The 25,943-nt window shown below is 49.0% G+C and overlaps 2 protein-coding genes across 3 annotated transcripts in view; one reads left to right on the forward strand and one right to left on the reverse strand.

Annotated features, from left to right (window-relative positions):
- The first annotated feature begins 215 nt into the window (after positions 1-215).
- PEBP1 (phosphatidylethanolamine binding protein 1) lies at positions 216-2,655 on the forward strand. The gene is made up of 4 exons (XM_027661655.1): positions 216-403; positions 731-840; positions 1,422-1,522; positions 1,824-2,655. The coding sequence occupies exons 1-4, from the start codon at positions 269-271 to the stop codon at positions 2,039-2,041; spliced, it is 564 nt and encodes a 187-aa protein (XP_027517456.1). The 5' UTR covers positions 216-268; the 3' UTR covers positions 2,042-2,655.
- A 970-nt stretch (positions 2,656-3,625) lies between these two features.
- The window catches only part of TAOK3 (TAO kinase 3), a 61,495-nt gene continuing 39,177 nt past the window's right edge, over positions 3,626-25,943 (reverse strand). For both annotated transcript variants that reach the window (XM_027661648.1, XM_027661649.1), the window contains 8 exons: positions 20,258-20,392; positions 11,566-11,802; positions 10,870-10,998; positions 9,777-9,980; positions 7,222-7,461; positions 5,860-6,072; positions 5,302-5,484; positions 3,626-5,197 (listed from right to left, as the gene is read on the reverse strand). In XM_027661648.1, coding sequence (XP_027517449.1) covers positions 5,036-5,197; positions 5,302-5,484; positions 5,860-6,072; positions 7,222-7,461; positions 9,777-9,980; positions 10,870-10,998; positions 11,566-11,802; positions 20,258-20,392 — 1,503 coding nt within the window. In that variant the 3' untranslated portion in view covers positions 3,626-5,035. The remainder of the gene's footprint in view (positions 5,198-5,301; positions 5,485-5,859; positions 6,073-7,221; positions 7,462-9,776; positions 9,981-10,869; positions 10,999-11,565; positions 11,803-20,257; positions 20,393-25,943) is intronic.

Below are 25,943 nucleotides of genomic sequence, written 5' to 3' on the forward strand. Positions count from 1 at the left end.
ACATTAATTATTAATTAACCTAATTAGCGGCAGGGGCGGCAGGGCTGCCCCAGGTAACCGGAGCTCGAGTCCCGCTTCCCTGGGCGGCACGGCCTGCTGCGGCCCCGTCCCGCCGGGGGGCGCCATAGAGCTGGAGTGGGGGGGGCCAGCGGTGCGTCTTCACCAATGGGAGCGGAGCGCGGCGGCGTCTCCGCCAATGGGCGCGGGGGGCGGGCAGCGCGGAGCCGCCGCCGCAGCCGCCGCAGCCGTCGCAGTCACAACCACAGCCATGCCGGTGGACCTGGGGCAGTGGGACGGGCCGCTGAGCCTCGCCGAGGTGGAGCAGAAGCCGGCGCAGCCGCTGCGGGTCAAGTATGGCTCCGTTGAGATCGACGAGCTGGGCAAGGTGCTCACGCCCACTCAGGTGAGCAGCGCCCGGCCCCCCGCTCGGGGGGGTGCCGCAGCAAAATGGCGGGAGGCGGCCGGGCCTCTTGCGCCGTCTCTGCGGCAGCTCCGGCCGGAGCTTCACCTGGTGCGGGGGGACAGAGAGGGGCTGAGCTTTGCTGTCGACCCTGATGCAGGGACGGCCGTGCCGCGGGCAGAGGCCCGTGGCTCTCACAGCCTGGTCGAGCTGGCACGAACTTCGAACTCCTCGGATGTCGCAACCAGCGCTGGTCACAGGTGGCCCTGTCTGCAGGGCAGGTGGCTGGCGCGGGCAGCGGGGCCGGTGCTAACGCGGTCATTCCTGCAGGTCCAGCATCGCCCCACCAGCATCGAGTGGGATGGCTGCGATCCCCAGAAGCTTTACACCCTGGTTCTCACAGATCCTGATGCGCCCAGCAGGAAGGACCCAAAGTTCAGGTATGGGAGTGAGCCGGGGTTGCCTGGGGAAAATGGAACATCCCTCTTGGGCTGAGGATTAGGAGGAGTTTGGGACTGTGCTCCGCCTAAGGTGCAGCTGTGGGGCTGTGGCTTGGCATAGAAACGGTGTCCTTGCATCTCTCCTTCAGCCAGGGACAGCATGGGGAGGACCAGCTGCTCTGTCCAGGGGTGTTTGGAGATCTCTTGCAGCTGGAGCAGCACAGCATCTGCTGCTTCCTCTAATTTGGCCCATGTTTGAGTTGGAGTTAGGCTTGTGTGTGTTGGTGGTGGAGTCTTAAACCTGGGGCCAGTTCACTTTTCTCAGGTCAGCTCAGAAGCTTGTGGAACATCCACTCTTGGGGGTCAGGCCACAAGGCAGGCTGATGGAGCTGGTTTTGGCAGGTTATGCATCCCAAAGGAGCAGTACCTGCTCTGGGACCGCTGCTCTTTGGGTTTGGCAGTCCAGGAATCAGCTGTTTGTTTATCCTTCACTGACAGCCTTATGGAAAAGCAGCAGCTTGGAGTGATAAAGGGACTGTGATTGTGCCACAATCTGATTGTTCTTTGCTCTCTCCTTTAAGGGAGTGGCATCACTTCTTGGTGACCAACATGAAAGGCAACAATGTGGGCAGCGGGACCGTGATGTCAGATTATGTTGGCTCCGGGCCTCCCAAGGGAACAGGTTGGTACCTGCCTGCAGCAGTTCCCAAGCAGTGCTACACGGATCAAACACAGTGCACAAGGGTGGGGGGAAGCCAGCAGGAAACCATCCGTGCAGGATTGCCCGTGGCTGCATGAAGCCACACCCAGCAGGAGCACGTATGGAGCATATCTAGTGCATCTTCTCTAAGCTGCCTTAAGCTCCATCATCCTCAGCCTTCCGATCCTGGAGCACACGCAGGCACCTCCAGGGGTCACTTCAGAGCACACCTCGGCCCTGGAATTCCGTGTGCCCGGTGTGGTAACACTGTCCCTCCCCGCAGGGCTGCACCGCTACGTGTGGCTGGTGTACGAGCAGCCCAAGCAGCTCTCCTGCAACGAGCCCGTCCTGTCCAACCGCTCCGGGGACAAGCGAGGCAAGTTCAAGGTGGCCGCTTTCCGCAGCAAGTACGGGCTGGGGGTGCCGGTGGCGGGCACCTGCTACCAGGCAGAGTGGGATGACTACGTGCCCAAGCTCTACGAGCAGCTGTCGGGGAAGTAGGGTGTGCAGCACCCACGGCTCGGGCACGGCGCTGTAGTTTTGTTTGATTAGTGAGTTGAACCCAAGTGTCCCGCTCTGACCGCTGGGGCTGTAACCCCGTCACCGTCCCTGCTCCGTGTCCGTGTGTCCAGGCCTGTGCTGACTGCCGTGGTACAGATGATCCTAGCTAGAGCTGCTGACAGGTGTCCCTGGAAGGGCCACTCCCTCCAAACTGATCTGCTTAAGGGAAACAAAAGCCTTTGTTAATTAGTGTCAATTCAGGGTGTCTCTGCTGTCCTGGGATGGCTTTAGATGTCAGGGGTGTGGGTACAGCACCACTTCTGGGCTAGTGCTGGCTGTGGAGACTCCCTCTTCAGGAGAGGAGAGGGCGTAAGGGAAACTTTCCCTCCTCCCTCTTTTTTTTTTTTTCCCCCCTCAACCTTTGGCCAGTGCCTCCCTGTCACCGCTTCAGTAGTGAAGGTGCAGCTTGAGGGGGAGGCAGGAGCTGGTCTACACCACTTCTTCTGTTCTCTGCTGCCACTCAAAGCTGAGACCACTTTGTTTTGTTCTGTCCTGTGGTGACCTGATGTTACCCTGCTCTTTGCTCACAGTGCAATTAAAAACTTACCAAGGTGTGTGGTGTGCTTGGTTGTCTTCTTGGGGGATGAAGGGAGTGCTCAGGAGAGCAGCTGGATGTTGTAGGGCTCCTGTCCTGCTGGGAAGAGGCTGGACCCTGTACCAGGGGCTCCCCACTCCTGGAATGTGCTGATGGCTGGAGTGACACAGCTCAAAGCAGTCATGTCTTTCCATCCTTACCTACCTTTAGTCCCTGTCCCAAGGATCCCCCTGGCTCTGTGGAGGTTCCTTCCCTCTGCAGGAGCTCCATCAACCCCCCAGTCTGAACCCTGACAGCAGTTTGGCCTCCACCAGCTTTACTGACCTGAAGCCAAGTCCCAGCCAAGCTGCAGATCCCAGGTGTTTCCTGCTCCTCCAGCAGCTTTGCACTGAGGCCTGGGGGTGTGTCCTGAGTGCTTAGAGAGAAATGAGCCTTTGGTCCAGCCTGATGGCTATAAAAGAGTAAAAAAGGTGAAGACAGTGCAATTCAACTTCGTGGATCCAGGAGCCTCCCCACCTTTTTCAAGCTGCTGTCTCAAGGGTCTGCACTGACATAGTCTGACAAACAGGAATCAGGGGCCCTGTGACAACTGGGGACTCCCTAACTCCAGAAGGTGGGTGGTGTCTGCCCCAGGGCAGTTTTTCAGCTCAGGCATTAAAACATTTCAACAGGATTGATGGTTTTTCAGGAAAACATCCCCAACTACTCCAGACCAAGGCCCACAAGACTAAGGCTGGAGCAGCGCTCACGTGGGCTGATCCATCCTGGGACTGCTCAGGCTGGAAGCAGGACATGAACAAGCCACAATCCATTACCCTGAAAACCTCCACTGTCAGGAAAACGGGCTTGGAATGGAGCCCTGAGGTTCCTGCAGCACCACGCTGAGGGACACACCTGTGGAATGGGACACGTGGGGAATGTGTCACCTCCCTCTCCCCACACCTGTGCTGGGCCACGAGCCGCCCCTCCCGCAATGACACAGCCAGGCATTGTGATGAACACTTTTATTTACAAATATAATTAAAAGCTCTGACAGTTATTCATGCTCTTCCCTGGAACCTGAAAAATGTTTTTTGTTGTTTTGTTGGTTTTTTTGTCCTTTTTTTTTTGTTTTTGTTTTTGTTTTTTTTTTTTAAAGTGCATGCAAAAGAAGTAAAGCCTTTTTTTTTTCTCTTTTTATTGTAAGAAAATACACAGTTTGAAAGTGTGAATAATGCAATATTTATGACCAAGATCATGGGGTTGGGGGTGGACTTGGGGGAGGAACAAAAAAAAAAAAACAAAACAAAAAACAAAACAAACAAACGAACAGAAAAAAAACAACCCCAAAAAATAAAAGAGAAACTCAAAAGGGCTGGGATGATCTAACAGACAGTGTTGAGCTCCGGAACGGAACTGGAGAGTGGGGGGTGGCTGGAGCAGGAGGGAGCTGGGGGGGGGGAAAGAAGTAAAAAAATTTCTGATCAGAGAAACAGTTAAAATACAATATGAAAATAAGTAAAAGCTCTCCTTAAATTCCTTCTATACACAAAATACACGATTTGACAAAGCCCAATTTGTGCTACTGGGATCCTGTGGGCTCATTTAAGTGTATTCACATTCTCTGCGACAGCAGAAAATGATTATGATACAATCAAGAATATGCCGAGGGGGGCGAGGGCTCGTCCCTGCTGCCCCTGGCATGGTTCTCCTAAAAATCACCACGTCGTCGCCCGCCCCTCCCCACCCCCAAAAAAGTAATAATATGTCACCACTGATATGTACAGCACGATTAGGTTTTTTTTTTTCTTTTTCTGTAAAATGTATCAAATTTTTTTTTTTCAATCTTTAATAAAATTTTTTTTTTATTATTTAATTATTCCTGATGAATAAATACCAAAAAAATAAAAATAAAATAAAATTATGCAGCAGCTAGTTAAGGTAAGGCTGCGGATTCAGTCTCTCTCCCCCTGGGATCGTAGATATCTTTTAATTATTAATATTTTTTTTTGCTTTTACTTTCATTGATTGGTGGTAAAATGAGTGATTGCTCAAAAGCAACATACATCCACTTGAGTTTTTTTTTTTTTTTTTTTTTTTTTTTTTTTTTTTTTTCTCCATTAAAATTGTCTCCAAAGTTTTCACTGAAACATTTTTAATCATTGCACAGAGACATCAATACTGTGACATACTATGGAAAAGACTGCCAGGAGCTGTCCTGCACCGGGACGTGACGGGGGAAAGGGGCCCCTGATGGAGTAAGAATATACAGGCACTGGTCCGACACGATGTCAGTAAGAGAGACAGAAAGAGAGAGAGCACGCCCGTCAACATGGGGAATGTTGGGTTTGCAAGTTTTATCCTTACTTGGTTTGCTTTTTATCGGTTTTGCTTTTTTTAAATGGCAAAGAAATTTAACCTCATCTATAGTCCTCCTTGGGATACTCTAATGTGACCAAATTCCCAAAGCCCATTCGCAAGCTCTCCATGTCAAACGTCTCAATCTCTCGCTCCTGCTTTTCCAACAGAAACTTGATCCTCTCGCTGCGTTCCTTCTGGAGGGCGGCGAGCTCCTCTTCGATCTGAAACGAGCACAGTCAGCAGCCCCCCAGCACAGCACCCCTGCCCCAACCCCGTGTCCCAGCCGAGCTCCAGGGACCCCCTGCGGCCTCCCCCAGGAAGGTACCTTTTGTTCCAGGTGTGCCCTGCGCAGCGACACCCGTTGCTCCAGCTTCTGGAGTTCCCTTTCGTGCTGTGCTTCTGTCTGCATCTTAATTTTGCTCTGGTACGCGTTGAGCAGCTCCATCTCCTGCTGGAGTTGCAGTCTCAGGGCTTGGCATTCCGCTTCCTGGGCCTCGTCCAGCCGTAGCTGTAAGGACATCGGGAAAACAACACTCAGACCTCCATTGGTAATCCCTCTGCTCCGACACTACTGGCATGTTGCTCTTCTTTCCCAAAGCCAGGAGCCTGTGGCATTGGGAAAATCATGAAGGAGCAGCTTCCCCACTCACAGAGGCAGAGCCTCAGGGAAGATCCAATTCTAAACCCCAGCACACGAGGGGCAGCAGGGAAACCACGCGTGTTCTGTGGGATCCTTATTCCAAGAGGGAAAGTGCCACCTGCTGCATTATTTAAACAGCTCTTATAAACACAACCATCCAGTGGCTGGAGAAGACCATCCCAGCCTGCTGTGAGGCCTGACTGTTCCCCCCTCCCAGCCCCTTGCCCAGGGACACCCACGTACCGCCTGCGAGGCCATCATCTCGTTGATGCTCTGCTCGTACTGCTCGGCCAGGATGGCGAGCTTCCGCGTCTGCTCGTCCTTCAGGCTCTTCAGAATTGTCTTGTGCTCACTCTTTGGAGTTACTTCCAGCTGGTGATTCTTCAGTGCTTTGTACTGCTTAGTTTGCACTTTGCATGTGTCCTGGAACTGCTTTTTGATCTGCATTTCCATAGCCTGCCAAGGAAGGAACGATGTGAGGAGCGCAAAGAGCTTTGGGGACGGAGAGGTTATGGTACGTCCAAATGGGTGGGGGCTGGTGAGAACCACAGCTCCTCTGTGCTGTCACCTGCAGCTCATGAGCAGGGTGTGCTTCACACAGGGACCTAACCAGGAGCACCAGCTCAGGCCCTGGCTGGGCCAGGAACAGGGCCTGCTCAGCCCTCCCCGGCCCAGGGGACTTGTGTCCTCCACCCCTGCTTCCTGCAGGTCACCCAGCCCTTCACCTGCCACCTGCCTCCCAAAATACATTTGCTTTTTCACAGCCTCCCTCCCATTCTGCTTCTGTGCCCTATGAGGAAGCCACAGATCTGAAAACTAGCAAGGGTGTGACAGTGACAGCAACCTGCCTTCTCCCTGGTGACCAGTGACAGGACCCGAGGGAACAGCTGGAGCTGTGCCAGGGAGGTCAGGATGGATACCACGAAGAGGTTCTTCCCCCAGAGGGTGGTTGGACACTGAACAGGCTCCTCAGGGCAGTAGCCATGGCCCCAAGGCTGCCAGAGCTCAAGGAGTGTTTGGACAATGCTCTCAGGCACAAAGTGGGATTGTTGGGGTATCCTGTGCAGGGCCAGGAGCTGGACTGGATGATCCATGTGGGTCCATTTGAGCTCAGGATATTCCCTGATTCTATGACATTGGGAGGAGGAAGAGGCCTCTCCTACAGGGAGCAGCTCAGAGGTCTGTGACCAACCTGCAGCTGAACTGGGGCAGTGCACAGTGCTCAGCACACCCATGTTCCTCTCTCCTCTCCTCTTAAAGCAGCACCCAACCCCTCTCCATATCGAGGTTTCCAGGCTGACACCAGTGAGGGCCTGAACAAAGCACAGCTCCTCAGAAGCAAATCCTGTAACACTTTTCTCAGAACTGGACTATTTTTACCCAGCAGCCTCAATTAGCACAGCACCTAAAAAACCCTCCCTGAGCTCTGTGCTGTCACAGCCCACAACTTCCTTATGCAGAGCAGCCCTGTGCAAAGGGAAGGGATGCAAGGGAGAGCACAGGGTGTGGAGAGCAGCGGTCCCACAGCGCAGATGAGGCAGCCAAGCACGGCAGGACAGAGGCAGGAGGAGGAGGAGGAGGAGGAGGAAGGAAAGCTTCCGGCACCTTCAGGTTCTTTGGTTGCTGCCGGAGCTCCATGAAATGCTTCCTGTGCAGCTCCCGCTCCCGCCTCTTGTTGTATTCCAGCTGGTTCTCGAGCTCAGTCTGGTGCTGCAGCCGGATCAGGTCCATGCGCAGCTTCTGCAGCGTGTGCAGCTGCCGGTACTCCAGCTCGCGCGTGGACTCGTCGTGCCGGATCAGCATCGCGTGCTCCATCTCCTTCTGCGTCCGCTTCTTGTTCAGCTCCTGCACCAGAGCACAAGGAAGGGCTCAGCAGGGACGGATTCTCCACCTGGAGATGCTGCAGTCGAGGTCACGAGGACGAGTGTCCTGGTCACTCGTCTACATGACACCGAGGACTTCGTGTGTCACCGGGGAACATAAACCCAGCAGCACCATGGAGATGCTAACAGCGACCTCCATCCACCCATCCATCCATCCATCCATCCATCCAGCAGCTCTGGGATGGCCCCAGGAGTCCCCAGCAGGTGGCACTGGGACCCCACACAAGCCCTCTGTGATTGCTGAGAATCGCAGCAGCTTTTAATAAGTACAACTCGGGGCTGGTGGCACTGACAGAGCTGACGGCTCTTGTTGCCTGGTTTAAATTCCCCTGTGCCCCTGCTTGGCACTGGAATGAGGCTTCTCCCAGATCACTTTCATGAGAATGGCCAAAGCAGTGATGAAGGGCTCCAACACCACCTCAGGTGCGAAAAAGAATAGTCCAGGTGGGTTTTGGCCCAAGGTGCAACACATTTTTAAACTGAGGACAGAACCCAAGGCTCACCGGGTTTCACAGTGTGCACTAAAGCTCTGCACAGTCCAGGATAACCCACACTGAGCTACAAACCAAGGAAGGGGGAGACACCAGTTCCCTCCTTGATAACTGCCTGTATTTCTGCCTCAATGTATCAGCCACAACCTGTGGAGCACGGAGCTGACTCCAGCTCAGTGGAGCTGTGATTCCAGCTGTACCCCTTGCTGATACTTGGAGCCCTTCACAGATGGTCTGCTGGTACATCCCAGATCCAGCCCTCAGGTTTACAACCTCACTGCTCCATGCTGGAGTCAGACAGGCACAGCAGGGTTGCCCCACACCACACACAGTGCCTGGCCTGGGAGGGCCCAGTGCTGCCTCAGCCTAATGAGCTTCTGCAGGAGAAGCAAAAAAAAAATCTAATTATTCTGAGCTGTTGCTCACACGTTGTAATCCTGTTGTGTCTCTCAGCAGCAGCACCTGCAAACAGGCACTTCAGCCCCTCTGGCTGCTACAACTGGGACAGGTTTGAGCTGAGAGGATGGGCAAGGAAACAGGGCCTGGGCTTGTCTCTGCCTTCTTGGCCATAAGGGTGTTGCACGTCTTTACATTTAAGAAAAATTTTCCCCCCACAGCCAAGATTAAAAATGAGATCATTTCCCAATGGCACAAAGGCAGCTGGGACACTGAACAGGCTGTGGCATGTTTGTCTTCACCTCAGGACAGCTCAGCCTCTCTCGAGCCCATTCCACACCTGATTTCAGTCCACACAGCATGAACACACACAGTCACTCCACTCCTCTCAAACACTTTCCCACCTGCACAAAAAGAACCTCCGTGGTTACTTAAAAATATCATGAAAGCCACATTCTGAAAGTGTTATTTACTTCAGGTTCTGATCCAGCGTATTTGAAGTAGTTAGCAGGGATTTTATTTTCAGGAAATAAACAGTCAGATCATTCTGAAAATTATTAGGTCCCTCTTTAGAGCTTAAATGCAGGAGCTCAGGGGTGTGTTCACCAGTTAAATGCCACACTAGGTAACTGAAATCTGTTCTCATCCCTGCTCTTACATGCTGTGATAGGGGTGCCCAAATCTGATTTTTCACACTCATTCATTCTCAGTGTGCCTGAGTTGAGATGTCTGGATGTGATTTGCAAAGCAGCTGAGCAGCCCCAGGCACATCTGAAGTCAAGCTCTGAACAAGTGAAAAGTATGCTGGAAAATTTGACGGTAGCAGGCCAAGTGCAATTAGACATTTTTGACCATTCCTCACTCAGTCTTCGCTAAAATACCCTCTTATTTGATAGTCTTCATCCAAAAATAACATTAATGAAGAATTCAGGTACTACAGAAAAATCTACAAGTAGCAACTCCTCCTCCAAGATAGTATTTGACCACAGGCAGTAACTAATGAGGGAAAGCAGGATGGGAATAGCTCCTCCTCAACAAACTATTGCCCCATCCCACAGCTCTCTGTGGCACAAACTGCCCTGTGCTGTGAAGGCAGCCCAAAGGATCCCCCAAAATCCAACACCTGGGAGCTCAGATGAGGCATCTGGCCCGGGGTGGGTGTCCCACATCATGTTTCTGTCTGCCAGTCAACGATGCCACCCCTCCTCAGCTAACCAAAGCAGCCACAGCTGTGTGGAACACTATTCCCCACAGCTTTTCCCCCACTTTTTTCCCAGTTCTGTCTAGCAACTGCAAACATGAAGATCTAACCTCAGTCAGCAGCTGTTTTAGAGACATCGAGCTAAAGCAGCTAAAGAAATGCTTGGAAAGGAAGTGAGGAGTGCCATACTTCCCGAATGTTCTGCTGCTCCATCTCGTGCCTCTTGATCATCGTTTTTCTCTTGAAGGAACGGCAGTTTTTGTCATAGTAGAGTCTCTGCTGGCTGAGAAGTTGGGCCTCCTCTTCAGCCTGCGTGTGCTGCAGGTTCTCTTTATGTTTGGATATCCTTTCTTGTTTCTCTTTCTTGGGCGTGCTGTGGTCCTCGTTCATTTCCTGCAGGGTCAAAACAAGGCTTCCCTCAGGATCACGGTCACACAGGGCTTGGAGGAGTCACTGGCTACATCCCTGCCATTCAAGACCCCAAAATCCTGCTACAACAACAGGTGCCAGCAGAACCAGCCCCATCACCCAGCCATGCCCAGCCCTGCTGCCTCCAGAGTTGTTATGACCCACACCAAGAGGAGGAAAATTAGCCATTAAATACGAACATTTGGGCAGTGAACAGCACAGAAAGAGGTAACACACCACTGCAGGCTCTGGCTGCCCAGGAGGGAGGACAGGTCAAACCCCTCAGGTCCCTTCCCAGCTTTACAAAGAGTCCAGTCTGGGTTTAAAGTTTTACTTCAACAGGTCTCATGCCTGTAAATCACAAAACAGGGCTCCTTGCTATTCATTTTCTCACCTTTACATTCTTAACAGCAAATTATTTTTGCAGTGTAGTGGGGACACTGTAGTTAAATAATATACTATATTTTTATACATACTTCTTTTTCTAATTCATATAGGTGATCATAGGGCTTTTAGTCAAGGGACACCAAATGGCTGCTCTGACTACTTACACCTTAAATAAAAAAAAACAGATGAGGAGAAAGGGGAAGAAGAATTCACTTCTCTGTGAAGCCCCATTTTCCCTCATCACCCTTGGTTTCAAAGATTCTGCTCTACAGCTAGTTATGAAGGCACCTCCAGCACCCTCAGAGATTCTTCTGAAAATGCTGCCAGATGGTCCCAGTTCCTGAAATTTTATTTGCTGAGCATCTAAATTTGCTTCCAAGCCTGACAGGATCCCTTAAACCCCTGGGCTGGCTCTGGTTTATCAAAACCAAAGACTGGCTTGTGTTCATTCCACACCCCTTCAGCCCTGAAAATGAGGGTTTCTTGCCTCTTTAATCTTTTCCTTGCAAAGCTTGTATTGTTTCTTCTGACTTTCTAAAAAGGTCGCCAGGTCTTTCTTTTGCTGAGCCAAAATCTGTTGCTGGAATTTCTTTTCATCTGCTGCAGCTGCCTTTGCCTGCAAGGTACAGAGAGGAAAAAAAATAACAGAGAAACAAAGGGTGAGTAGGTACAGAATCCAGCACAGATCAGTCTTGTGCTGTGTTTTCTGGTCATTCCTCCCTCACTGTGCTAAACAAAGCCATGAGCATTAAGCCACAGGAAAACTGCTTGCACTGAAAATCCATGATGGCCATATAAATGTAAGAGTTTTCTTGTGCTTCTTATCTCCCCACCGAAACCACCCCAGGAGGTACAAACCCCACTAATTCACCGCGTGGATCAACATGTTGATTTTTAAACAGAGCAAGGAGCAGCAGCAAGGTTTGCCATCCCCTCAGCCATGAGGCAAAGCTCCTACAAGGTCCCCACAAGGATCCCAAGTCCCTCTTATCCAGCTGTCACTGGCTGTGGTACTGGTGGATGCCAGTGGAGTGCCCATCATCCAGAAGGACGACTTGAGGCTGGTTCACCAAACTGGCCAGGGCAGCTCTGGACAGTGACCACACAGAGCACGTGGGGTCGAAGCAGCAACTCCCACAACTTTCTCTTACCTGGACTCACCTCTCCCTCCAACCCCACTCACCTCCTTGTCCATCACAGCCACCTGCTTCTTGGCCAGCTTCTCCAGCTCGATGGACGAGTTGTTGGCGTGTGTCTCCACCTCCTTCTGCAGCTTGAGGCGGTGCTCGTCCATCTCGGCCTTCAACTTGTTCTCCAGGGCGATCAGCTGCTTCTGGTGCTGGCGCCGCATCCGCTTATATCCTGACATCTGTTCCCGCAACTCGTTCTCCTGCTCATGCTCATGGATCTGTCTTGTAACCTGATGTCAGGGAAAGGGGAAGAAGTGCTGCATGGCCTTCCTTTCACAGACAAGCTGTCTCCATGGTGGAGCTCACCTGTAAGCCGGGCCCTGCTTTGCTGTCCTCTCAGAGATCAGCTTTCAGGGAATGCTGCTCCAGGTTTCAGAGGTGCTGCTGTTTAATGTCACAGAGACATAAGGTTTCTCTCTCCTGGTTTTTAGCCCCCCACCTTTTCCTGAGACTGTTGCGTGTGTTTTCGGTAACGCAGCAGAAAATGCCATGTTGCAAATAAAGGAAGTTACTGGTTATTTATCACTCCAGGAAACACGGGAGGAGATCTGGAAACAAAGGTGGCTGACGGACAACCTTCTTCAGACACAGGGGATAACTTTTTTCAGACACAGGACTCAAATCCTGAGGGTGACATGGACTTACAAGATGGGATCCATTTTAAGAACCCCTCGACCCACCCATTCTTTCCTCCCTCCTCAAGAAATGCCCCAATACCAATTCAGTCCCTCAACACCTATTTCCTGCTATGAGTAGCCTCCTTCAAAATTTCTCCTTAAAATTCAAGAGGATGGTAGACTGAGCTCATTCCCTCCTAGAATTGAAAGTTTTCTAACAAGGGAACGCTGTTCTGGAACTGTGTGCTCTTAACAAGATTGATCAGATGGTCTAAGCAGATTTTAAACCCTGCTCAGCTGAAACAAACTCACAAGTTCCACATTCATTTCCATGCCCAAGTGTATCCATGTGAAAGGAAGGCAAAAAAAAAAAAACAACCCCCCCGTAAGTCGTGCCAAAAATGTTCAGAAAAAAATGCAAATGGTGATGCTTCCATTTCAAAAAAAGAAAAGTGTCTAAGAATGATTTCTATTTTTTTAAAGACAGTCTCAGGAACGTCATATATAAAGATCTGCTGATCCTTTTTATGACCTGGGAGCCAAAACTGGAGGACCTGATTCTGTGTGAGGGGATCTCTGCTTTTGTGCTGAAGTGTGAAGCAACGAGCTCAGCCCTTTGAAGGCGATCAGTGACACTTTACAAACCAACAGCCCTTCCTGCAGCCTGCAAGAGCCCAGCCTTGCTGATGGATTCCTCCAGAGCAGCCCAAAAAACTGGCCTCTACTACAGGGTTGATGTCACTTGAAGGCAGTTTTTCAAGGATTTTCAAAGTACAGAGGATGGGATGTACCTGCAGACTTGAGAAGGTTCAGGTTCAACAGAAGAGCAGCTGCTTTGCAGAGCAGCAAACCCAGCACACTTGCTGGCAGCCCTGTGCTCCAGGACCAGGAGGTGACAGGAAACACTGATCAAGTAAGAGCTCTGAAATCACCAGGCAAGATTTAACACCCCAACTGATGTCACCCAAGGCAGGCAGCTTGTGCCACCTCTCTCAGCTCAAATGACTCCCAGCACTTGGGAGGAGTGTGAAGAGGAGCTTAGGAAGAGCCTCTCAAAGCCTTCACCTTGGAACAGATTAACAGCAATTTACAGCAAATAGGTGCCAACCAAGAAAGCTATTGCCAGAGCCCCAGGAGAGAAATGAGATGTGAAAGGATGAAGGTATGGAAGGGGATGGCCTCTGTCTCCCCCCATCCCTTCCAAAGACAACTCCAGAGGGAAAAGGAAATGTCTGGATGCAAAGAAACCAAAGGACCAGCCTGCCTAGAGCACTGTGTCAGACCAGGGATGGTGGTGGATTAGTGAGGTCAAGCATTCACCACGAGGTAAGAGATGAGGTGTAAATCACATCCTCCTCGTGCAAGGAATTTCAGGATGTGTTTTTGAAGTTGACTGGATTAAACATATACTTACACCTCAGCAACTGGTGTAACAGAGCAGCCTTCAAATGCCTGGGACTAGGTAACAGAACAGATCTCAGCCAGCCACCAGGAGTGTGTGAGATTGTAGGAATGATCATGGAAACACACACACAGCACTAGTCCTGTGTATTCCTACAGTTCAGAAAGCTTTTGGTTTTTCCAAGCATACCAAGGACAGCCACGCCTTGCACAAGCTGGGAAGTGTTTGTAGGAACTGGCACACTTCAGTCAAGTAAGACAAGAGTAAGATCTCTGCCAGAAGCTTCCAGGTGAGGAAAGTTCTTCTGAGAAGCCATTCAAATTGATTACAAGAGACAGATGCCAGGTAAGACAGGTAAACCCCCCTACGCTTCACACATGCCATTTACCATGTCAAATGACACCCAGCTTGGGGAGAACAGACTTGGTCAGGCACTTGCAGAGACACGGGAACCTCCACGCAGCAGCACAAGATCCTCCTGGATGTGCTATTTTCGAGGCCCAGCCCTTTTGTGAGCAGTGGGACGTTCTGCAAGGCACACTCCGTTCCCAGGAGTTGGCAGAACAAAGCAAACAGCAAGAGCAGAAGAGAAAAATGGATCTAGGAATTCTCTAAGAACTTCACCAGTCTCCCCTTTGTTCTGATCTCTAATGAGATGTAGAACATGCACTTGTTTTATTTACAGCAAAAATCACTAACTGTTATCTTTTTTTTCCCCACCCCATTTCCAGTTTTGCTCAGCTTTATCATGACAAGAATTCCATCTTGGAAAGATTTCCCATTAAGTCTGGGATATTTATTCCTAACAATAGGATGCAATTCCTAACTATAAGCTTAGCTGATAAGGCCTTTCAGAAGATGAGACATTAAAAAGCCTGAAGCAAACAAAAAGTGGCTTTTCATTCCTGAAGATGAGAGAGAAGAAGAGCAGACTTGGTGGTCATCTCGTAGATTTAATGCCTGCATTCAGGTGCTCATGATAAGGACTTAATTCATCACCATAATCTCCCAATGCTCTTCAGGACTCTGACTTCGAAGACAAAGTCTGCACATGGTGATCTCAGGGAGGGATGGATTTGGAAGGAATGAACATTAGTTACTGAACATGCCCAGTTGAGCACCAGAGAAGTCCTTTGGACTAAGCATGAATGAATAAAGGATTATGGCTTTAAAGATTAAGCCCCTAATGAATGAACAGCTCCAGCAACCATTTTAAAAAGGAAATTTGAGGATGTTCCAGTAATCACCTTTCTGGTGTTCTTAGACAACGACACTTGGAACTCCATGAACTATTCAGAATATCCTGAGCTGGAAGTGCCCCACAAGGATCATCAAAATCCAACCCCTGATCCTGCACAGACACCCCAACAATCCCACCCTGTCCCTGAGAGAAATGTCCAAACACTCCTGGAGCTCTGGCAGCCTTGGGGCTGTGCCCACTGCCCTGGGGAGCCTGGTCAGTGCCAACCACTCTCTTTGCCTGAGATCCAACCTGACCCTGCCCTGACACAGCTCCAGCTGTTCCCTGGGTCCTGTCCCTGCTCACAGAGAGCAGAGGTTGGTGCTGCCCCTCATGAGGAAGCCCCCAGCCATAACCCCGTAGATTAGGATGGGGAAAAAGATGACAACTGAACTGCTCGTTGCCAAATCTGTTCTGCACATAACCAGAAAATGTCAGGTTCCTTCACAGCAGAAAGCTGCAGTTTCCTGGAGCTCTCTCTGCAGCACACAATAATCAATCAGGTCATCAGCAGAACCAAAAACCTGTACAAACCAGAACAGCTTTTATTAAGGTATGACATTTTCTCAGTTTCTTATCTCTCTGTATCTTTGGCACACACAGAACTGAGAAGAGAGATGTCTTTTCCAACCTACTCCCACAGGCAGTTCACTTGCCATAAAATCCAAACTTTCTCTCTTTCACCCCTCCAAGATTTTTGCTTTACATAAGGGAGTTGAGCTCACAACTTCTCCTCCAAACCAGCAGCTGTTCAGAGTTTCTTCTTCTATGTTGTTTAACCAAGACACTGAACCCTTTCTTAAAGGACAGTTATTCTCACCTCTTGATAACCAAAATACTGAGCTCCTCTGTGCTGGATGAAGCAGAGCACTGAGCAAGACTCCACCAGCAGCCTCTCAGAGCAAGAGAAGAACTCAGAGACGAGAAAGAACAAGTTCAGAAATTTTAGAGCAAAGGTCTACCAAGGCAGCAGCCTGATGAGTCCATTTGGAGAAACTCAACCCTCTGGAATAAGAAGTCATTGCTTCAGCAGAAAAGGGTGCAAGGGAACAGCTTCACGTGAAGGCACCTGGTTTGGGAGCCAGACTGCCCTGGTGTCACTGTCCTGGCTACATCCAGGGAATCCTGCTCACACGGATGTGGACATTTGGCTCTGCAGACCCTGGAGATCACACCCTTCTTTTGCTGGCATTTGGACTTCTAAGAGAATGCCAAGGCCTTTGAAACAGTGTGCACACTGTCTGATCTTTCTAGGAAATCAGATGTCATAGGTGTCAGGAAGAAATCCTTCCCTGGGAGGGTGGGTGTGGTGGTTTCCCATATCAGTGGGGAGGCCCTGGCACAGGTTGCCCAGAGAAGCTGTGGTTGCCCCATCCCTGGAAGTGTCCAAGGCCAGGTTGGACAGGGCTTGGAGCCACCTGGGCAAGTGGAAGGTGTCCCTGCCCATGGCAGGGGGTGGAATGAGATGAGCTTGAAGGTCCCTTCCCACCCAAACCATCCTGTGATTCTGTGATGGCTTCACGAAGCTTTAACTATTTGATCATTTAATTTGAGAACTGTAAAAGCAGCTTTTGTGGAGATGCATGAGGAAGTGGGGATTTAAGGGGTCAAGCTTGAAAGGCACCCAGAAGTGCAGATCAATGCATCTCTGAACACGTTTAAAAAACAACTTTCACTTGAAAATATGTATATGTGTAGTCTTATCACCACACAGAACCTCTGCCCTTCTTTTTAAACACAAGCTTGCTGAGCTTCAAGGCTTAGATTTCTAGTAGTAACTTTTAATTTAGACTATCATTGATAGTCTGCAAAAGAATATGGAGATGTGGTAGGTACCTAATCTCCATTTCAGATGGCAACTTTCCCTGCAACAGCAGAAATATGCAGGGTATTTTCCACCACTGTTCCATGTGAGTGATGGTTTCTGTTACCACAAAAAAATGATTAAAGAGAAAAGTGATCTAGGAAAAAAATGACTATTAAAATTGATGATTGAATTATGACCAAAGTTAAGCTCCTTCAATTTTCTAACCCACATTTGCTCATTTTTTTTCTTTAACCTGAGTAATATCAAGGCACTCCTGAAAGACCAGAAAGGTACATTCACAGCCTGTTTCTTTGGGGATAGTTCTTTTCACTGTTTTCTCTGGAAGACTGTCCAGTTTGCTTCTGATTCACATGATGCTTCTGCAGAGCAACAGGGCAGGGGAATCACTCTGAAGATCACTGGGTCATCTGGAGTGTTCAGCTGCCTAATGTGAGTTCTCCTGTGACCCCTGCACTCGCTGAAACTGCTTCAGCTTGTTTTTGAAAGAGATCCAGTTTCCTTTCAGCAATGCCAGTCTTCCCTCCATCTGCAATATCCTGATCTAAGGGTGAACAGCAAGGAACTGAGGCCCCCAGACCCTGGGCTGCACCACCAGGAACAGCTGTGGAGTGAACAGCCCCCAGACTTGGTGCCTTTCTTCTATCCCACTGCCCTGCTTTCATGTTGGAGGGTGGTGTTCAGCAAATCCCATGAAAAGAAGTTTTTACACCCAAATACCACCCCATACTATTGAATTTGGGGTCAGAACTCCCATTTTCTGATTCTCTGCAATACAAGCCACCTGATGCTCCCAAGTGCACAACCTTCCTGTGCCCGGGAAGGTGTTCCCAGCTGCTGAGAAACCCACTGATGGGCAGCAGCAAGGATGTAGGGAACCATCAAAGCTTGCTTTTAAAACACTGTGGGATCTTGGACACCCATTCACACAGGAATAATCTTTTCCAGATGCCATAGAAAGAGTAAATTAACACGGAGAGGTGAATAAAGTCTGAATTTCTGATCCGCGCTGTAAAGTCCAGACACCTTTTGGTCATTCTCAGCTCCATGACTGACCCTGCCCTCTCCATAGATATTTCAGCAGGAGACAGGAAGGCTGGCAGAAGTTCTCCCTCAGCCAGAGGAGCAGCAGCTTTTGGCATCACTGCCCACTGACATCACCCAGGCACAAATCCACTGCGATAGGAAAGTGTTCTGACACCACGTGGGCACCTCAGACACAGGCACTGGCACTTGGGTTCTGTGCAATAGGTTTAAACTTGGGGTTTTTTCCCTCCCTCTGGATTTCCATTTTGGAACATGAAGAGGTGGGAATGCAAGACTATTAGAGGGAAAGCTCATCACAGTGAAATTTTTCTGTGGTAAACACAGGGAAACTTCTCCCTCAACCGTGTAACCCCAGAACCTACGGACACACCAACACTTCCTGGAGTACCAAGGTTGGGAACTTCCCTCTACACTTGGAAGGGGATATATGTGTGTGTGTATGGTGGGGACAAGAGAGCTTTTGCAAGACACATAATTCCATGTGCTTTTCCAAAGGCCTGCTGGCCAATTTAGGAGCTAATGAGTGTGATTCCCACTCCCCCAAAGACACTGTGCTGTGCAGGTACTGCCCACCTGAGGTGTGCACCCAAAGCTCTCCCCACGTGAGCCCAGAAACGGTCCCTGTCAGAGCATGTTCCACAGGAAACCCAAAAAAGAGAAGTTTTCCAGAAAGCCAACCATCTTCCCCACCCAGGATTGATTTTATCTTTATCATCACCTGGTCACCGAAGCAGAGAGATTTAGCAAATCCAAGTGACTAAGGAATTAAGGCAGACACAGTCCCAGCCCCACAGGAGGCTGCCATGGGATTTAGGAGTGACCTTGCGACATGAGCAGTCTTCCCCAGAGGTCTGGCAATACCTCACAGTCCATGATTTCATTAATTCCCAAAGGGACCTGGTCATGCAATCCCTCCAAGCCACCCAAGTAGCCCCAGGGGTGACACATTCAAGGAAGACAGGAGTTATGGACTCTGCTGCTCAGGCAGGACAGAAGGTGCAGCAGCTTTCCACAGGGAGTAAAAGAACATGAATATATTCAACACACATATCAATTTATCAATGAAATTGTATGTATGTTTGGAGTATGATACTTGAGTCATTCATCATTTCTTCCCTCCAGCCAACCTAACTGGGTCCTACTTTTATCTGCTCAGTGCAGGCAGTAGTGCTGGCACTACCCTGGGTGCAAACACACACACACACAAAAGGGAAAAATTCCCAGGACAGAGGGTCTCCAGGAGACCAGGAATCATTGCCTGTGTCAGGTGTGCTGCATGAAGTCCTTTAACACACACATTTCTAGGTCACTCTTTAAACTGGGGGGGAGCAGGGAGGGAAAGGGGAGCAGGGGACACAGGCCTGGGGAGCACTCAGGGTACGGGGACCCCAAAGCACACCTGCAAAGGATGGGACTTGGACGCTCCCAGGAATGCCACAGCATCATTTTAGATTTTAACAGCAGCAGCAGCAACAATCACACAGGAAAATTTTGGCTGCTGGCACTGCTGCTGCTTTTTCCCCTCCCCTCACAACCTTTTGCTGTGGTCACACTCACACACACACACACGCACACACTGTGTCTTTTGCAGGCAGAAATGGGAAGGGATTTGGGGGATCAAGAAATGGTGGTATGGAAGGAGAACCCCCACGGTGGAGGGAGGGTGAAGCGGGAAGGGGAGGGCTCGCTGGTGTAATTTCGGGGTTGGTCCAGGATGATGTCATAGCACTGAGCAAGTGCCATGGCCAGACCGTGGGTACTTTCTAACGCTCCCCGTCCATCTGACCTCTAATACCATCGGGCTGAAATATTTAATATGACATTCATTTTAGCTCTGAAGGGCCATTTTTTCAGTGCTTTCCCCCGAAAAGGCTGTTTCCCGACCGCAGCCCGAGGTGGGGGAGGCGGCACACAACTAACTCTTCCGGCACACACCCCTTTCCCTACTACAAAGGCATCCACAGCAATCACATTTGCAATAGTACAAATCTTGATGGATTCATCCCATCCCCCTCCCCTTTGTAAGCCCACAGCCCGCTGTAAGCCCTCTCTCTCCCTTATCGCAGCCCAGCAATCCTTCCAAGGGATCAAGCTGGAAAATGCAGTCACGGTACAGTTGCTTGAAATAAATGAATGAATGAAAAAACAAGGCAGCGGCTCAGGCGGGCAGCAGGGATCTTATTGTTCCCAAACCCCATCTGCATCTGCACCTCCACAGCGTTTCAGCACCTCTCACACAGCTCATAACACACTTTAAGCACATGCAAATAAATATATTAACAAAAGGGTTAGGTGGGAAATGGGGGGGGCGGGATGAAATGATATTAACTACACACAGGAAGGTGGGTTATCTTGCATACAGTGGAAATGCACAGAGAAATTAAATATATTCCACATTTACATCTCTCTCTCTCTCACACACACACAGAGGTAAAAATCTCTTTCAGTGCAATATCCAGTTGCTATGCCAACACCACCAACAGCACAGGGAGGAGAGGAAGGCGATGGGGGCTCGGAGCTGGGGTGGGGTGGGATGGGGTGGGGGGGCTCTTACCAAAGATGCTGATTTGATTGTGGCAAAGCGCTCTCGGTTCCGGTAGTGGAGGGCCTGATTCTGCACTGACTGGGTAGGCCGCACCTCAGGCCTGCGATCCCTGTGGCCCACCTCATCCCTTATAAATACATGATCCTGCAGAAATGGATAAAAACAAGGAGAAAGTCCGGCTGTGCTCTTCCCGCGGCGGCTGCCTCTCTCTCACCCCTCTGTCTGCACAAGCGCGGCTGTAGGAGAGGCATAGTTCAGCTCTCTGCTATTCCCGGCAGCTCCCACCGTACAAAATGAATAAGCAACACATTGCAGCTCGGCTCGGCGCGTCAGCTGATCGCTAGCGGGATGCCTCCGAATCCCTGGATCGGGCTGCCTTGCCTCTCTCTCTCTTTTTTTTTTTTTTTTTTTTTTAAACCTCCAGTATTACATATGTGCGAAAAAAAAAAAGCGGCTGGGGAGCGTGAGGCGGCGCAGAGCGATCGGAGTCCTCGGGAAGGTCGGGTTCAAGCACTGCAACCCAGCGATCCTGGTGAAAACGTGATTCCCATGTCTAGGCACGGAGATGATGTTCCCTTTTAACACCAGAGCAACATCCTGCCTCATTCCCTTCGCCGAGCGGTCTGTCCTCAATAGGGTTTCTTTGTCCCTTGTTTGCTATCTGCTGTGGGGGACGAGCATCCTGGCCAAATCCACGGCAGGCTGGAGAGGACCAGGAAAGCCTCCGTGACCACTCAGGGATCCTGCTTTCCAGTCATGATCCTGCACAGTTCTAGCACTTTCTCTCCACAGCCCACAAAGGATTTTTTTTTTTTTCCCTTTTAAAGCAACAGCTCCCAGGTTTTAGCACGAATGGTTCCCGGTGCAGCCTCACTCCTGCTCTCTGCCAAGGCTTCGCCGGGAGCGGCTGTGCCTCCCCGAAACGGAGCGGGCAGGTTTTGCAATGGAACAAAGCTCCAGGAGAAACCCTTGGCGGAAAGGCCAGCAAAAAAACACCACCACAATTTTCCTAATTGGGATGGTGACTGCCCCGAGGCTACACCTTTGGGATGGAGCAGCCCTTGGACACCAGGCACATCCCACTGCCCTCACCACACCCGGACAGCAGCACCCGCTCCACAGGGCAGCAGTGATGACACACCTGCCACGCTGTCACCCACCACAGTTCTGCGACTCCTGTCCTCAGCCTCCAGCTCCTAACATTTCCAAGGAAGACTGAGATTCTTCCTGAATTAAATCAAGTTTCCAACTGTCAGGGGTGCAAAATAAAGGCTGCCAGAGCCTCTAAAGACACCACCCCTTGCAGTGAACAGCTGGCTCCATGCACCATGTGTTTGCAGGTGAGCAGGAGCAGCCCAATGGTGAGAAACCAGCCACCATGGAGTAGCATCTCCACCAGGACACTGCTGTTATCCCAATGTTCCCTTTCCACTCCACAGACAACAGGTTTCCCTCTCTACTGGCCTCAATTTCCAGCTGCTTCTCGCCCAGACCCACACACCTTCAGCCCCTTTCAACAGGATTCTGGAAATGGTCTCAAGCAAAACCCAAACGGGTACAGAAATGCTGATATCAAGAGCTGAACAACACATTGATTGAAAGTGTTTTAAACCCCAAACCTTTCCTCATATCCTTCATTTTGAGTGTTCCTGCTCCACGCTCACCTTTCCCCTTGCCTTGCACAGAGAGCACAGTGGCCAAGGCCACCCCTGAGCCTGCACTGGCTCCTCCACACCCACCACAAGGACACAGAATGAGCCAAAGCAGTTAAAAAAAGGACAGTATTCCACAAAAATAGTAGGAAGATGGAGTGTAATAAAAAGTCACAGTTTCATTTTATATTGGTCATCCTTATACTGGACATTTGTGGCACTGTCTGACAGGGGGAGGCACTGTGACAGAAGGGCAGTTGGGCTGATCTTTGATTTTCAATTCGGGCATGCTGGTGTGACAGGCAGGGCTCTCAGACTTGCACACATTCCTGAGAAAGGCATATCTTGGCTCTAGAACAGTCATCCCAAAAAAAACCTGATTAAACATTTAAAGTCTAAGAGTATCGGTTTAACCGGACTTGTGGCTTCACTGGAAGGACATCAATCCCTAATTTTCCACAGCCTTGCAGCACTTCCACCTCAATAGGTGATAGCAGGTGTAAGGAGGACTCTGTGCAAGGCAATCAGGGATACTGTGGATAAACCAAAGCAGTCAGGCTGACCAACATCACCTTTTGGATTGATTTTTCTACTGATGTGCTTTGGAGCCTTCTGGAACAGCAGCCCCCCAGCCAGGCAAGGTCCCTTCCAACCAAAACCATTACATGATTCTGTGAACTGCCAAAGGGAACTTTTCTACAGGCTGAAACTGGAACAACCTCACCAAAAAGTAAAGCTGAATAAAAAAAGGCCTGTGGTAAAGATTTATTCAAGATTCACCCACCTGAACCATGGAGGAAACAACAGTACACAAGAGCTACTACTCCTCTACTATAGCTCTAAAATGAAGGTGGAGACAGGACAACTATCACCCATGGTCATTCACAGGGTTCTTAAGGTCTGCTGGCAATATCCCAATGCCTGGACCATGCTCCTTCTCTCCACTACATTGGTATGGCAGGGGGAATGTGAAATATTAAAACCAGAGAAAGAGCAAATTACCAAAAAAAAACCAACCCAGACCAAAAACTTTTAAAACAGGCATTCAGATTTTTCAGAATGCTCCAAAACATCCCCTAAAATGACAAGTTGAAATTGCAATTACTCCTTATACAGGAAAATTAATCCATGATTTACTCTCTTATCTAAGAGGTGGATTTTTAGAGGGAAGAGTGTCACCCTGGTCTTGTTTCATGGGACTTCTCGTTACCTCAGTGCAATAAGAAGCTCAGAGCAGAAGCTAACTGCCCTTCAGGAATGTGAATTAACCCCATTCTCCATTTCAAACTGAGCTGGGCAAGGAATGGGAAAATTCCTTTGCAACTGAGAAAGCCAAAAGACCAATTGCAAGGGGACAAAAAGCTCAGTGGTTGTCCTTGGCACCCCTTAATCTGGGATTTGAGGATTCTGCATCAGGCAGCCATCTACAACTAACTCTCAGCTAAGCCCATGGAACTTTCACAGGCTAAATTCTGTGACATAAGTATTTTTATCTGAAAAAGCTGCCACACTACCAGAAATAAAAACACTTGGCACAAACAGTTACCCAGTCTAACAGGTTACACTGCCACAGAGATTGCTAGTAAGAGAAATAAACCTAAGAGCAGCCAGCTCCACCTTCCTCAGATGATGTGACTGATGGCTACTATGACAAACATCCACCTGCAAACCCACAAAATACATCTCTGTTCTTTTAATTTTATTTTCTTTTGCCAAAAGCTTGCTAAGAGACACTGCAGTCATTTTGCCTTTCAGGTTTTGGCACGGATCAGGAAATTTTGTTTCAAAACTTTTAGCTCCAGATTTGTGGGAAACAAAGACTCAAAACTGGCACCTGAGCTCGAGGTACTCAGTAAGTAAAATCTGACTGAAAGCACCTCAGAAACTCATCAAGTTTGGGTCAAGGTATCCCTCAGCCCCAAATCTGTATTTCAAACCCTGGTTTGTTTTTAATGTAATTTATCATCTGTGTGTATTTCACTTGTCATCTGTTTTCTGTGGGGTTTGCAATTATTTGCCTTAAGGATGCAACTTTGGGCATACTCAGATCACATATCACAATAAATCCTTCTATTTAGGGTCAACAATCTGGAATCTTCAACTTCCTACTGAAGGAATAATTTGTTATTCTGACTGTATCATCCACATAAACAGTTTTCAGGTTGATCACAACAAATGGGGGTATTTGGCTGATCATATTTACCAGGACAAAAGCCTCCCAAATATTTCTACAGTATTGTCTGACCAGAGATGGTGGAGCTTCCAGTTATTTAAGTGGTGCTTCCAGCCTGGTATCTAAATAGCTGCTCCTGGTGTATTGGCTGAGCATCTCACAATGCACATGAGTTCCTGCTCTAACCATGAGTCTTGCCCAGGTCATCTTGCAGAGTAAGAACCTGGATTTTACTCCCTAGAGTCCATCCCAGTTCTACCAGTGTCTTTTCAGCCTCCTCACTTAAAAAAGGGCTTTATCATCCAAACTCTGACCACCCTGGACCAGCCCAAAGCCAGAACAGCTACACTTTCACCTCAGAAAGAACAGTCACTTGCCCACAGTGGTTTTTGTTATGCACACCAAATAAAACCCTTCACAAACGCTGTTTACACAGCAGGATTCACTAACTGGAAGGGCTGCCAGTCTCCCAGACAAATGGGAAAGGCAATTTCCGAGCCACAGTAAGGACTTCAGTGGAACTGCAGCAAATCCCTGCCTTCTAGGAATTTAAAGAGCAAGGAAAACAACACTGTGCCATCATTCATCTTAATACACTAAATCAAGGCACTAAATGCCTTGATAATCTACAGAGAGGTTTAAGTATCAAAAACCTTTCAAGACAAGGCTTCATGTCCCCAACCAGCTTGACTTGATTCCAGAAGGTATATGAGGGGTCACTGCTGCCAAGCACATGCAAGCCAAAACTAAGTAATTACATAAATATCCCTTACATCCCATAGAAAACATCCTTTCCAAGTGGGAATCATAAATCTTGATATGTAGGAGAACACCCTCAGCTTTGCCTCAGCTGTAACTCTTGTAGAGCCACCACACCAGAGCACTCTCCATGCACAGAATTCTCCATGAATGCTGCATATTAATTATGGCAGCAACAGGCAACATGCTCAGGGTAATTTGATGGATTTGGGAAGTCACTCAAGTTGCAGCAGTTATTACAGAGGTACCTGATTATTACAGACATTGGGCAAGAATTTGTGATGATCAACTGCAAACATCCTCTTTTCATCTTTTGGTTATAAACTAGATTTTAATCACAAGGTTTCCCTGACATTTTATTGCCCAAGTTTCAGAGAGTACTGGTGATTTTACAGTTGAGGCAAGAACTAGCAACAACTGAGCACTGCAGCTGAGCAAAATAATACTGTGGTGGCTTTTTATTTAGATTAAAAGAGTACGACATTTTACTATTATAGTTTTGTGGAAATAAAATAATATTAAATTCACTGAGGGCAACAAAATATTTCTGGGAAGCCACCTGTGCCCACACTGCAATATAACAGCAGTTGAACAAAGCAGGTGACAAAACATTTGATATATCAACTGATGTCTATAACTCTTATTTTATTGTCTTACTCTGGGAGCCAAACTCTTTATCCTAATTTTTAAGATGAATTAACTGATATTTATCTGCTTTTAAAATCTGGGTTATGTGTCTTTCAAGCCCAGTGTATTTGGAGTTTAACTCCCTGCCCCTTTTTGGCTTTTTTTGGGGGGAATCTCAGATACAGTTGGGTTTGTATCAGAGGTGTCATTTACTTTTCATCTCCCAAACTGTGCAGCTGAACAAGCTCCCAACAGGAGATGGACATGAGAATATGTATCCATTGGGAGGATGATCCTTGGATGGAGAAGCAGAGTTATTTAACTGGCTTCAGAAGAGAGGCTTTAGAACACCAGAACTCTTACACTGAACACACTGAGATGTACATGGCCACCCATCTGAAACCTGCAAGGGGGCAAGGAAAAGCTCCTAGTGGGACAGCTCACCCAAGCTGGATATCTGAATTTCCTGTAAAGAATGTGCTGG

Source organism: Corapipo altera, unplaced genomic scaffold (assembly GCF_003945725.1).
Source record: "Corapipo altera isolate COAL_440 unplaced genomic scaffold, ASM394572v1 150, whole genome shotgun sequence".
Lineage (NCBI taxonomy): Eukaryota > Metazoa > Chordata > Aves > Passeriformes > Pipridae > Corapipo > Corapipo altera.

Excerpts from the sequence above, each read along its gene's own strand:
- PEBP1 (XM_027661655.1), top strand. The coding sequence starts at position 269 with ATGCCGGTGGACCTGGGGCAGTGGGACGGGCCGCTGAGCCTCGCCGAG. Across the intron at positions 841-1,421 it reads AGGAAGGACCCAAAGTTCAG|GGAGTGGCATCACTTCTTGG; the intron begins GTATGGGAGTGA and ends CTCTCCTTTAAG. Across the intron at positions 1,523-1,823 it reads CGGGCCTCCCAAGGGAACAG|GGCTGCACCGCTACGTGTGG; the intron begins GTTGGTACCTGC and ends CCCTCCCCGCAG.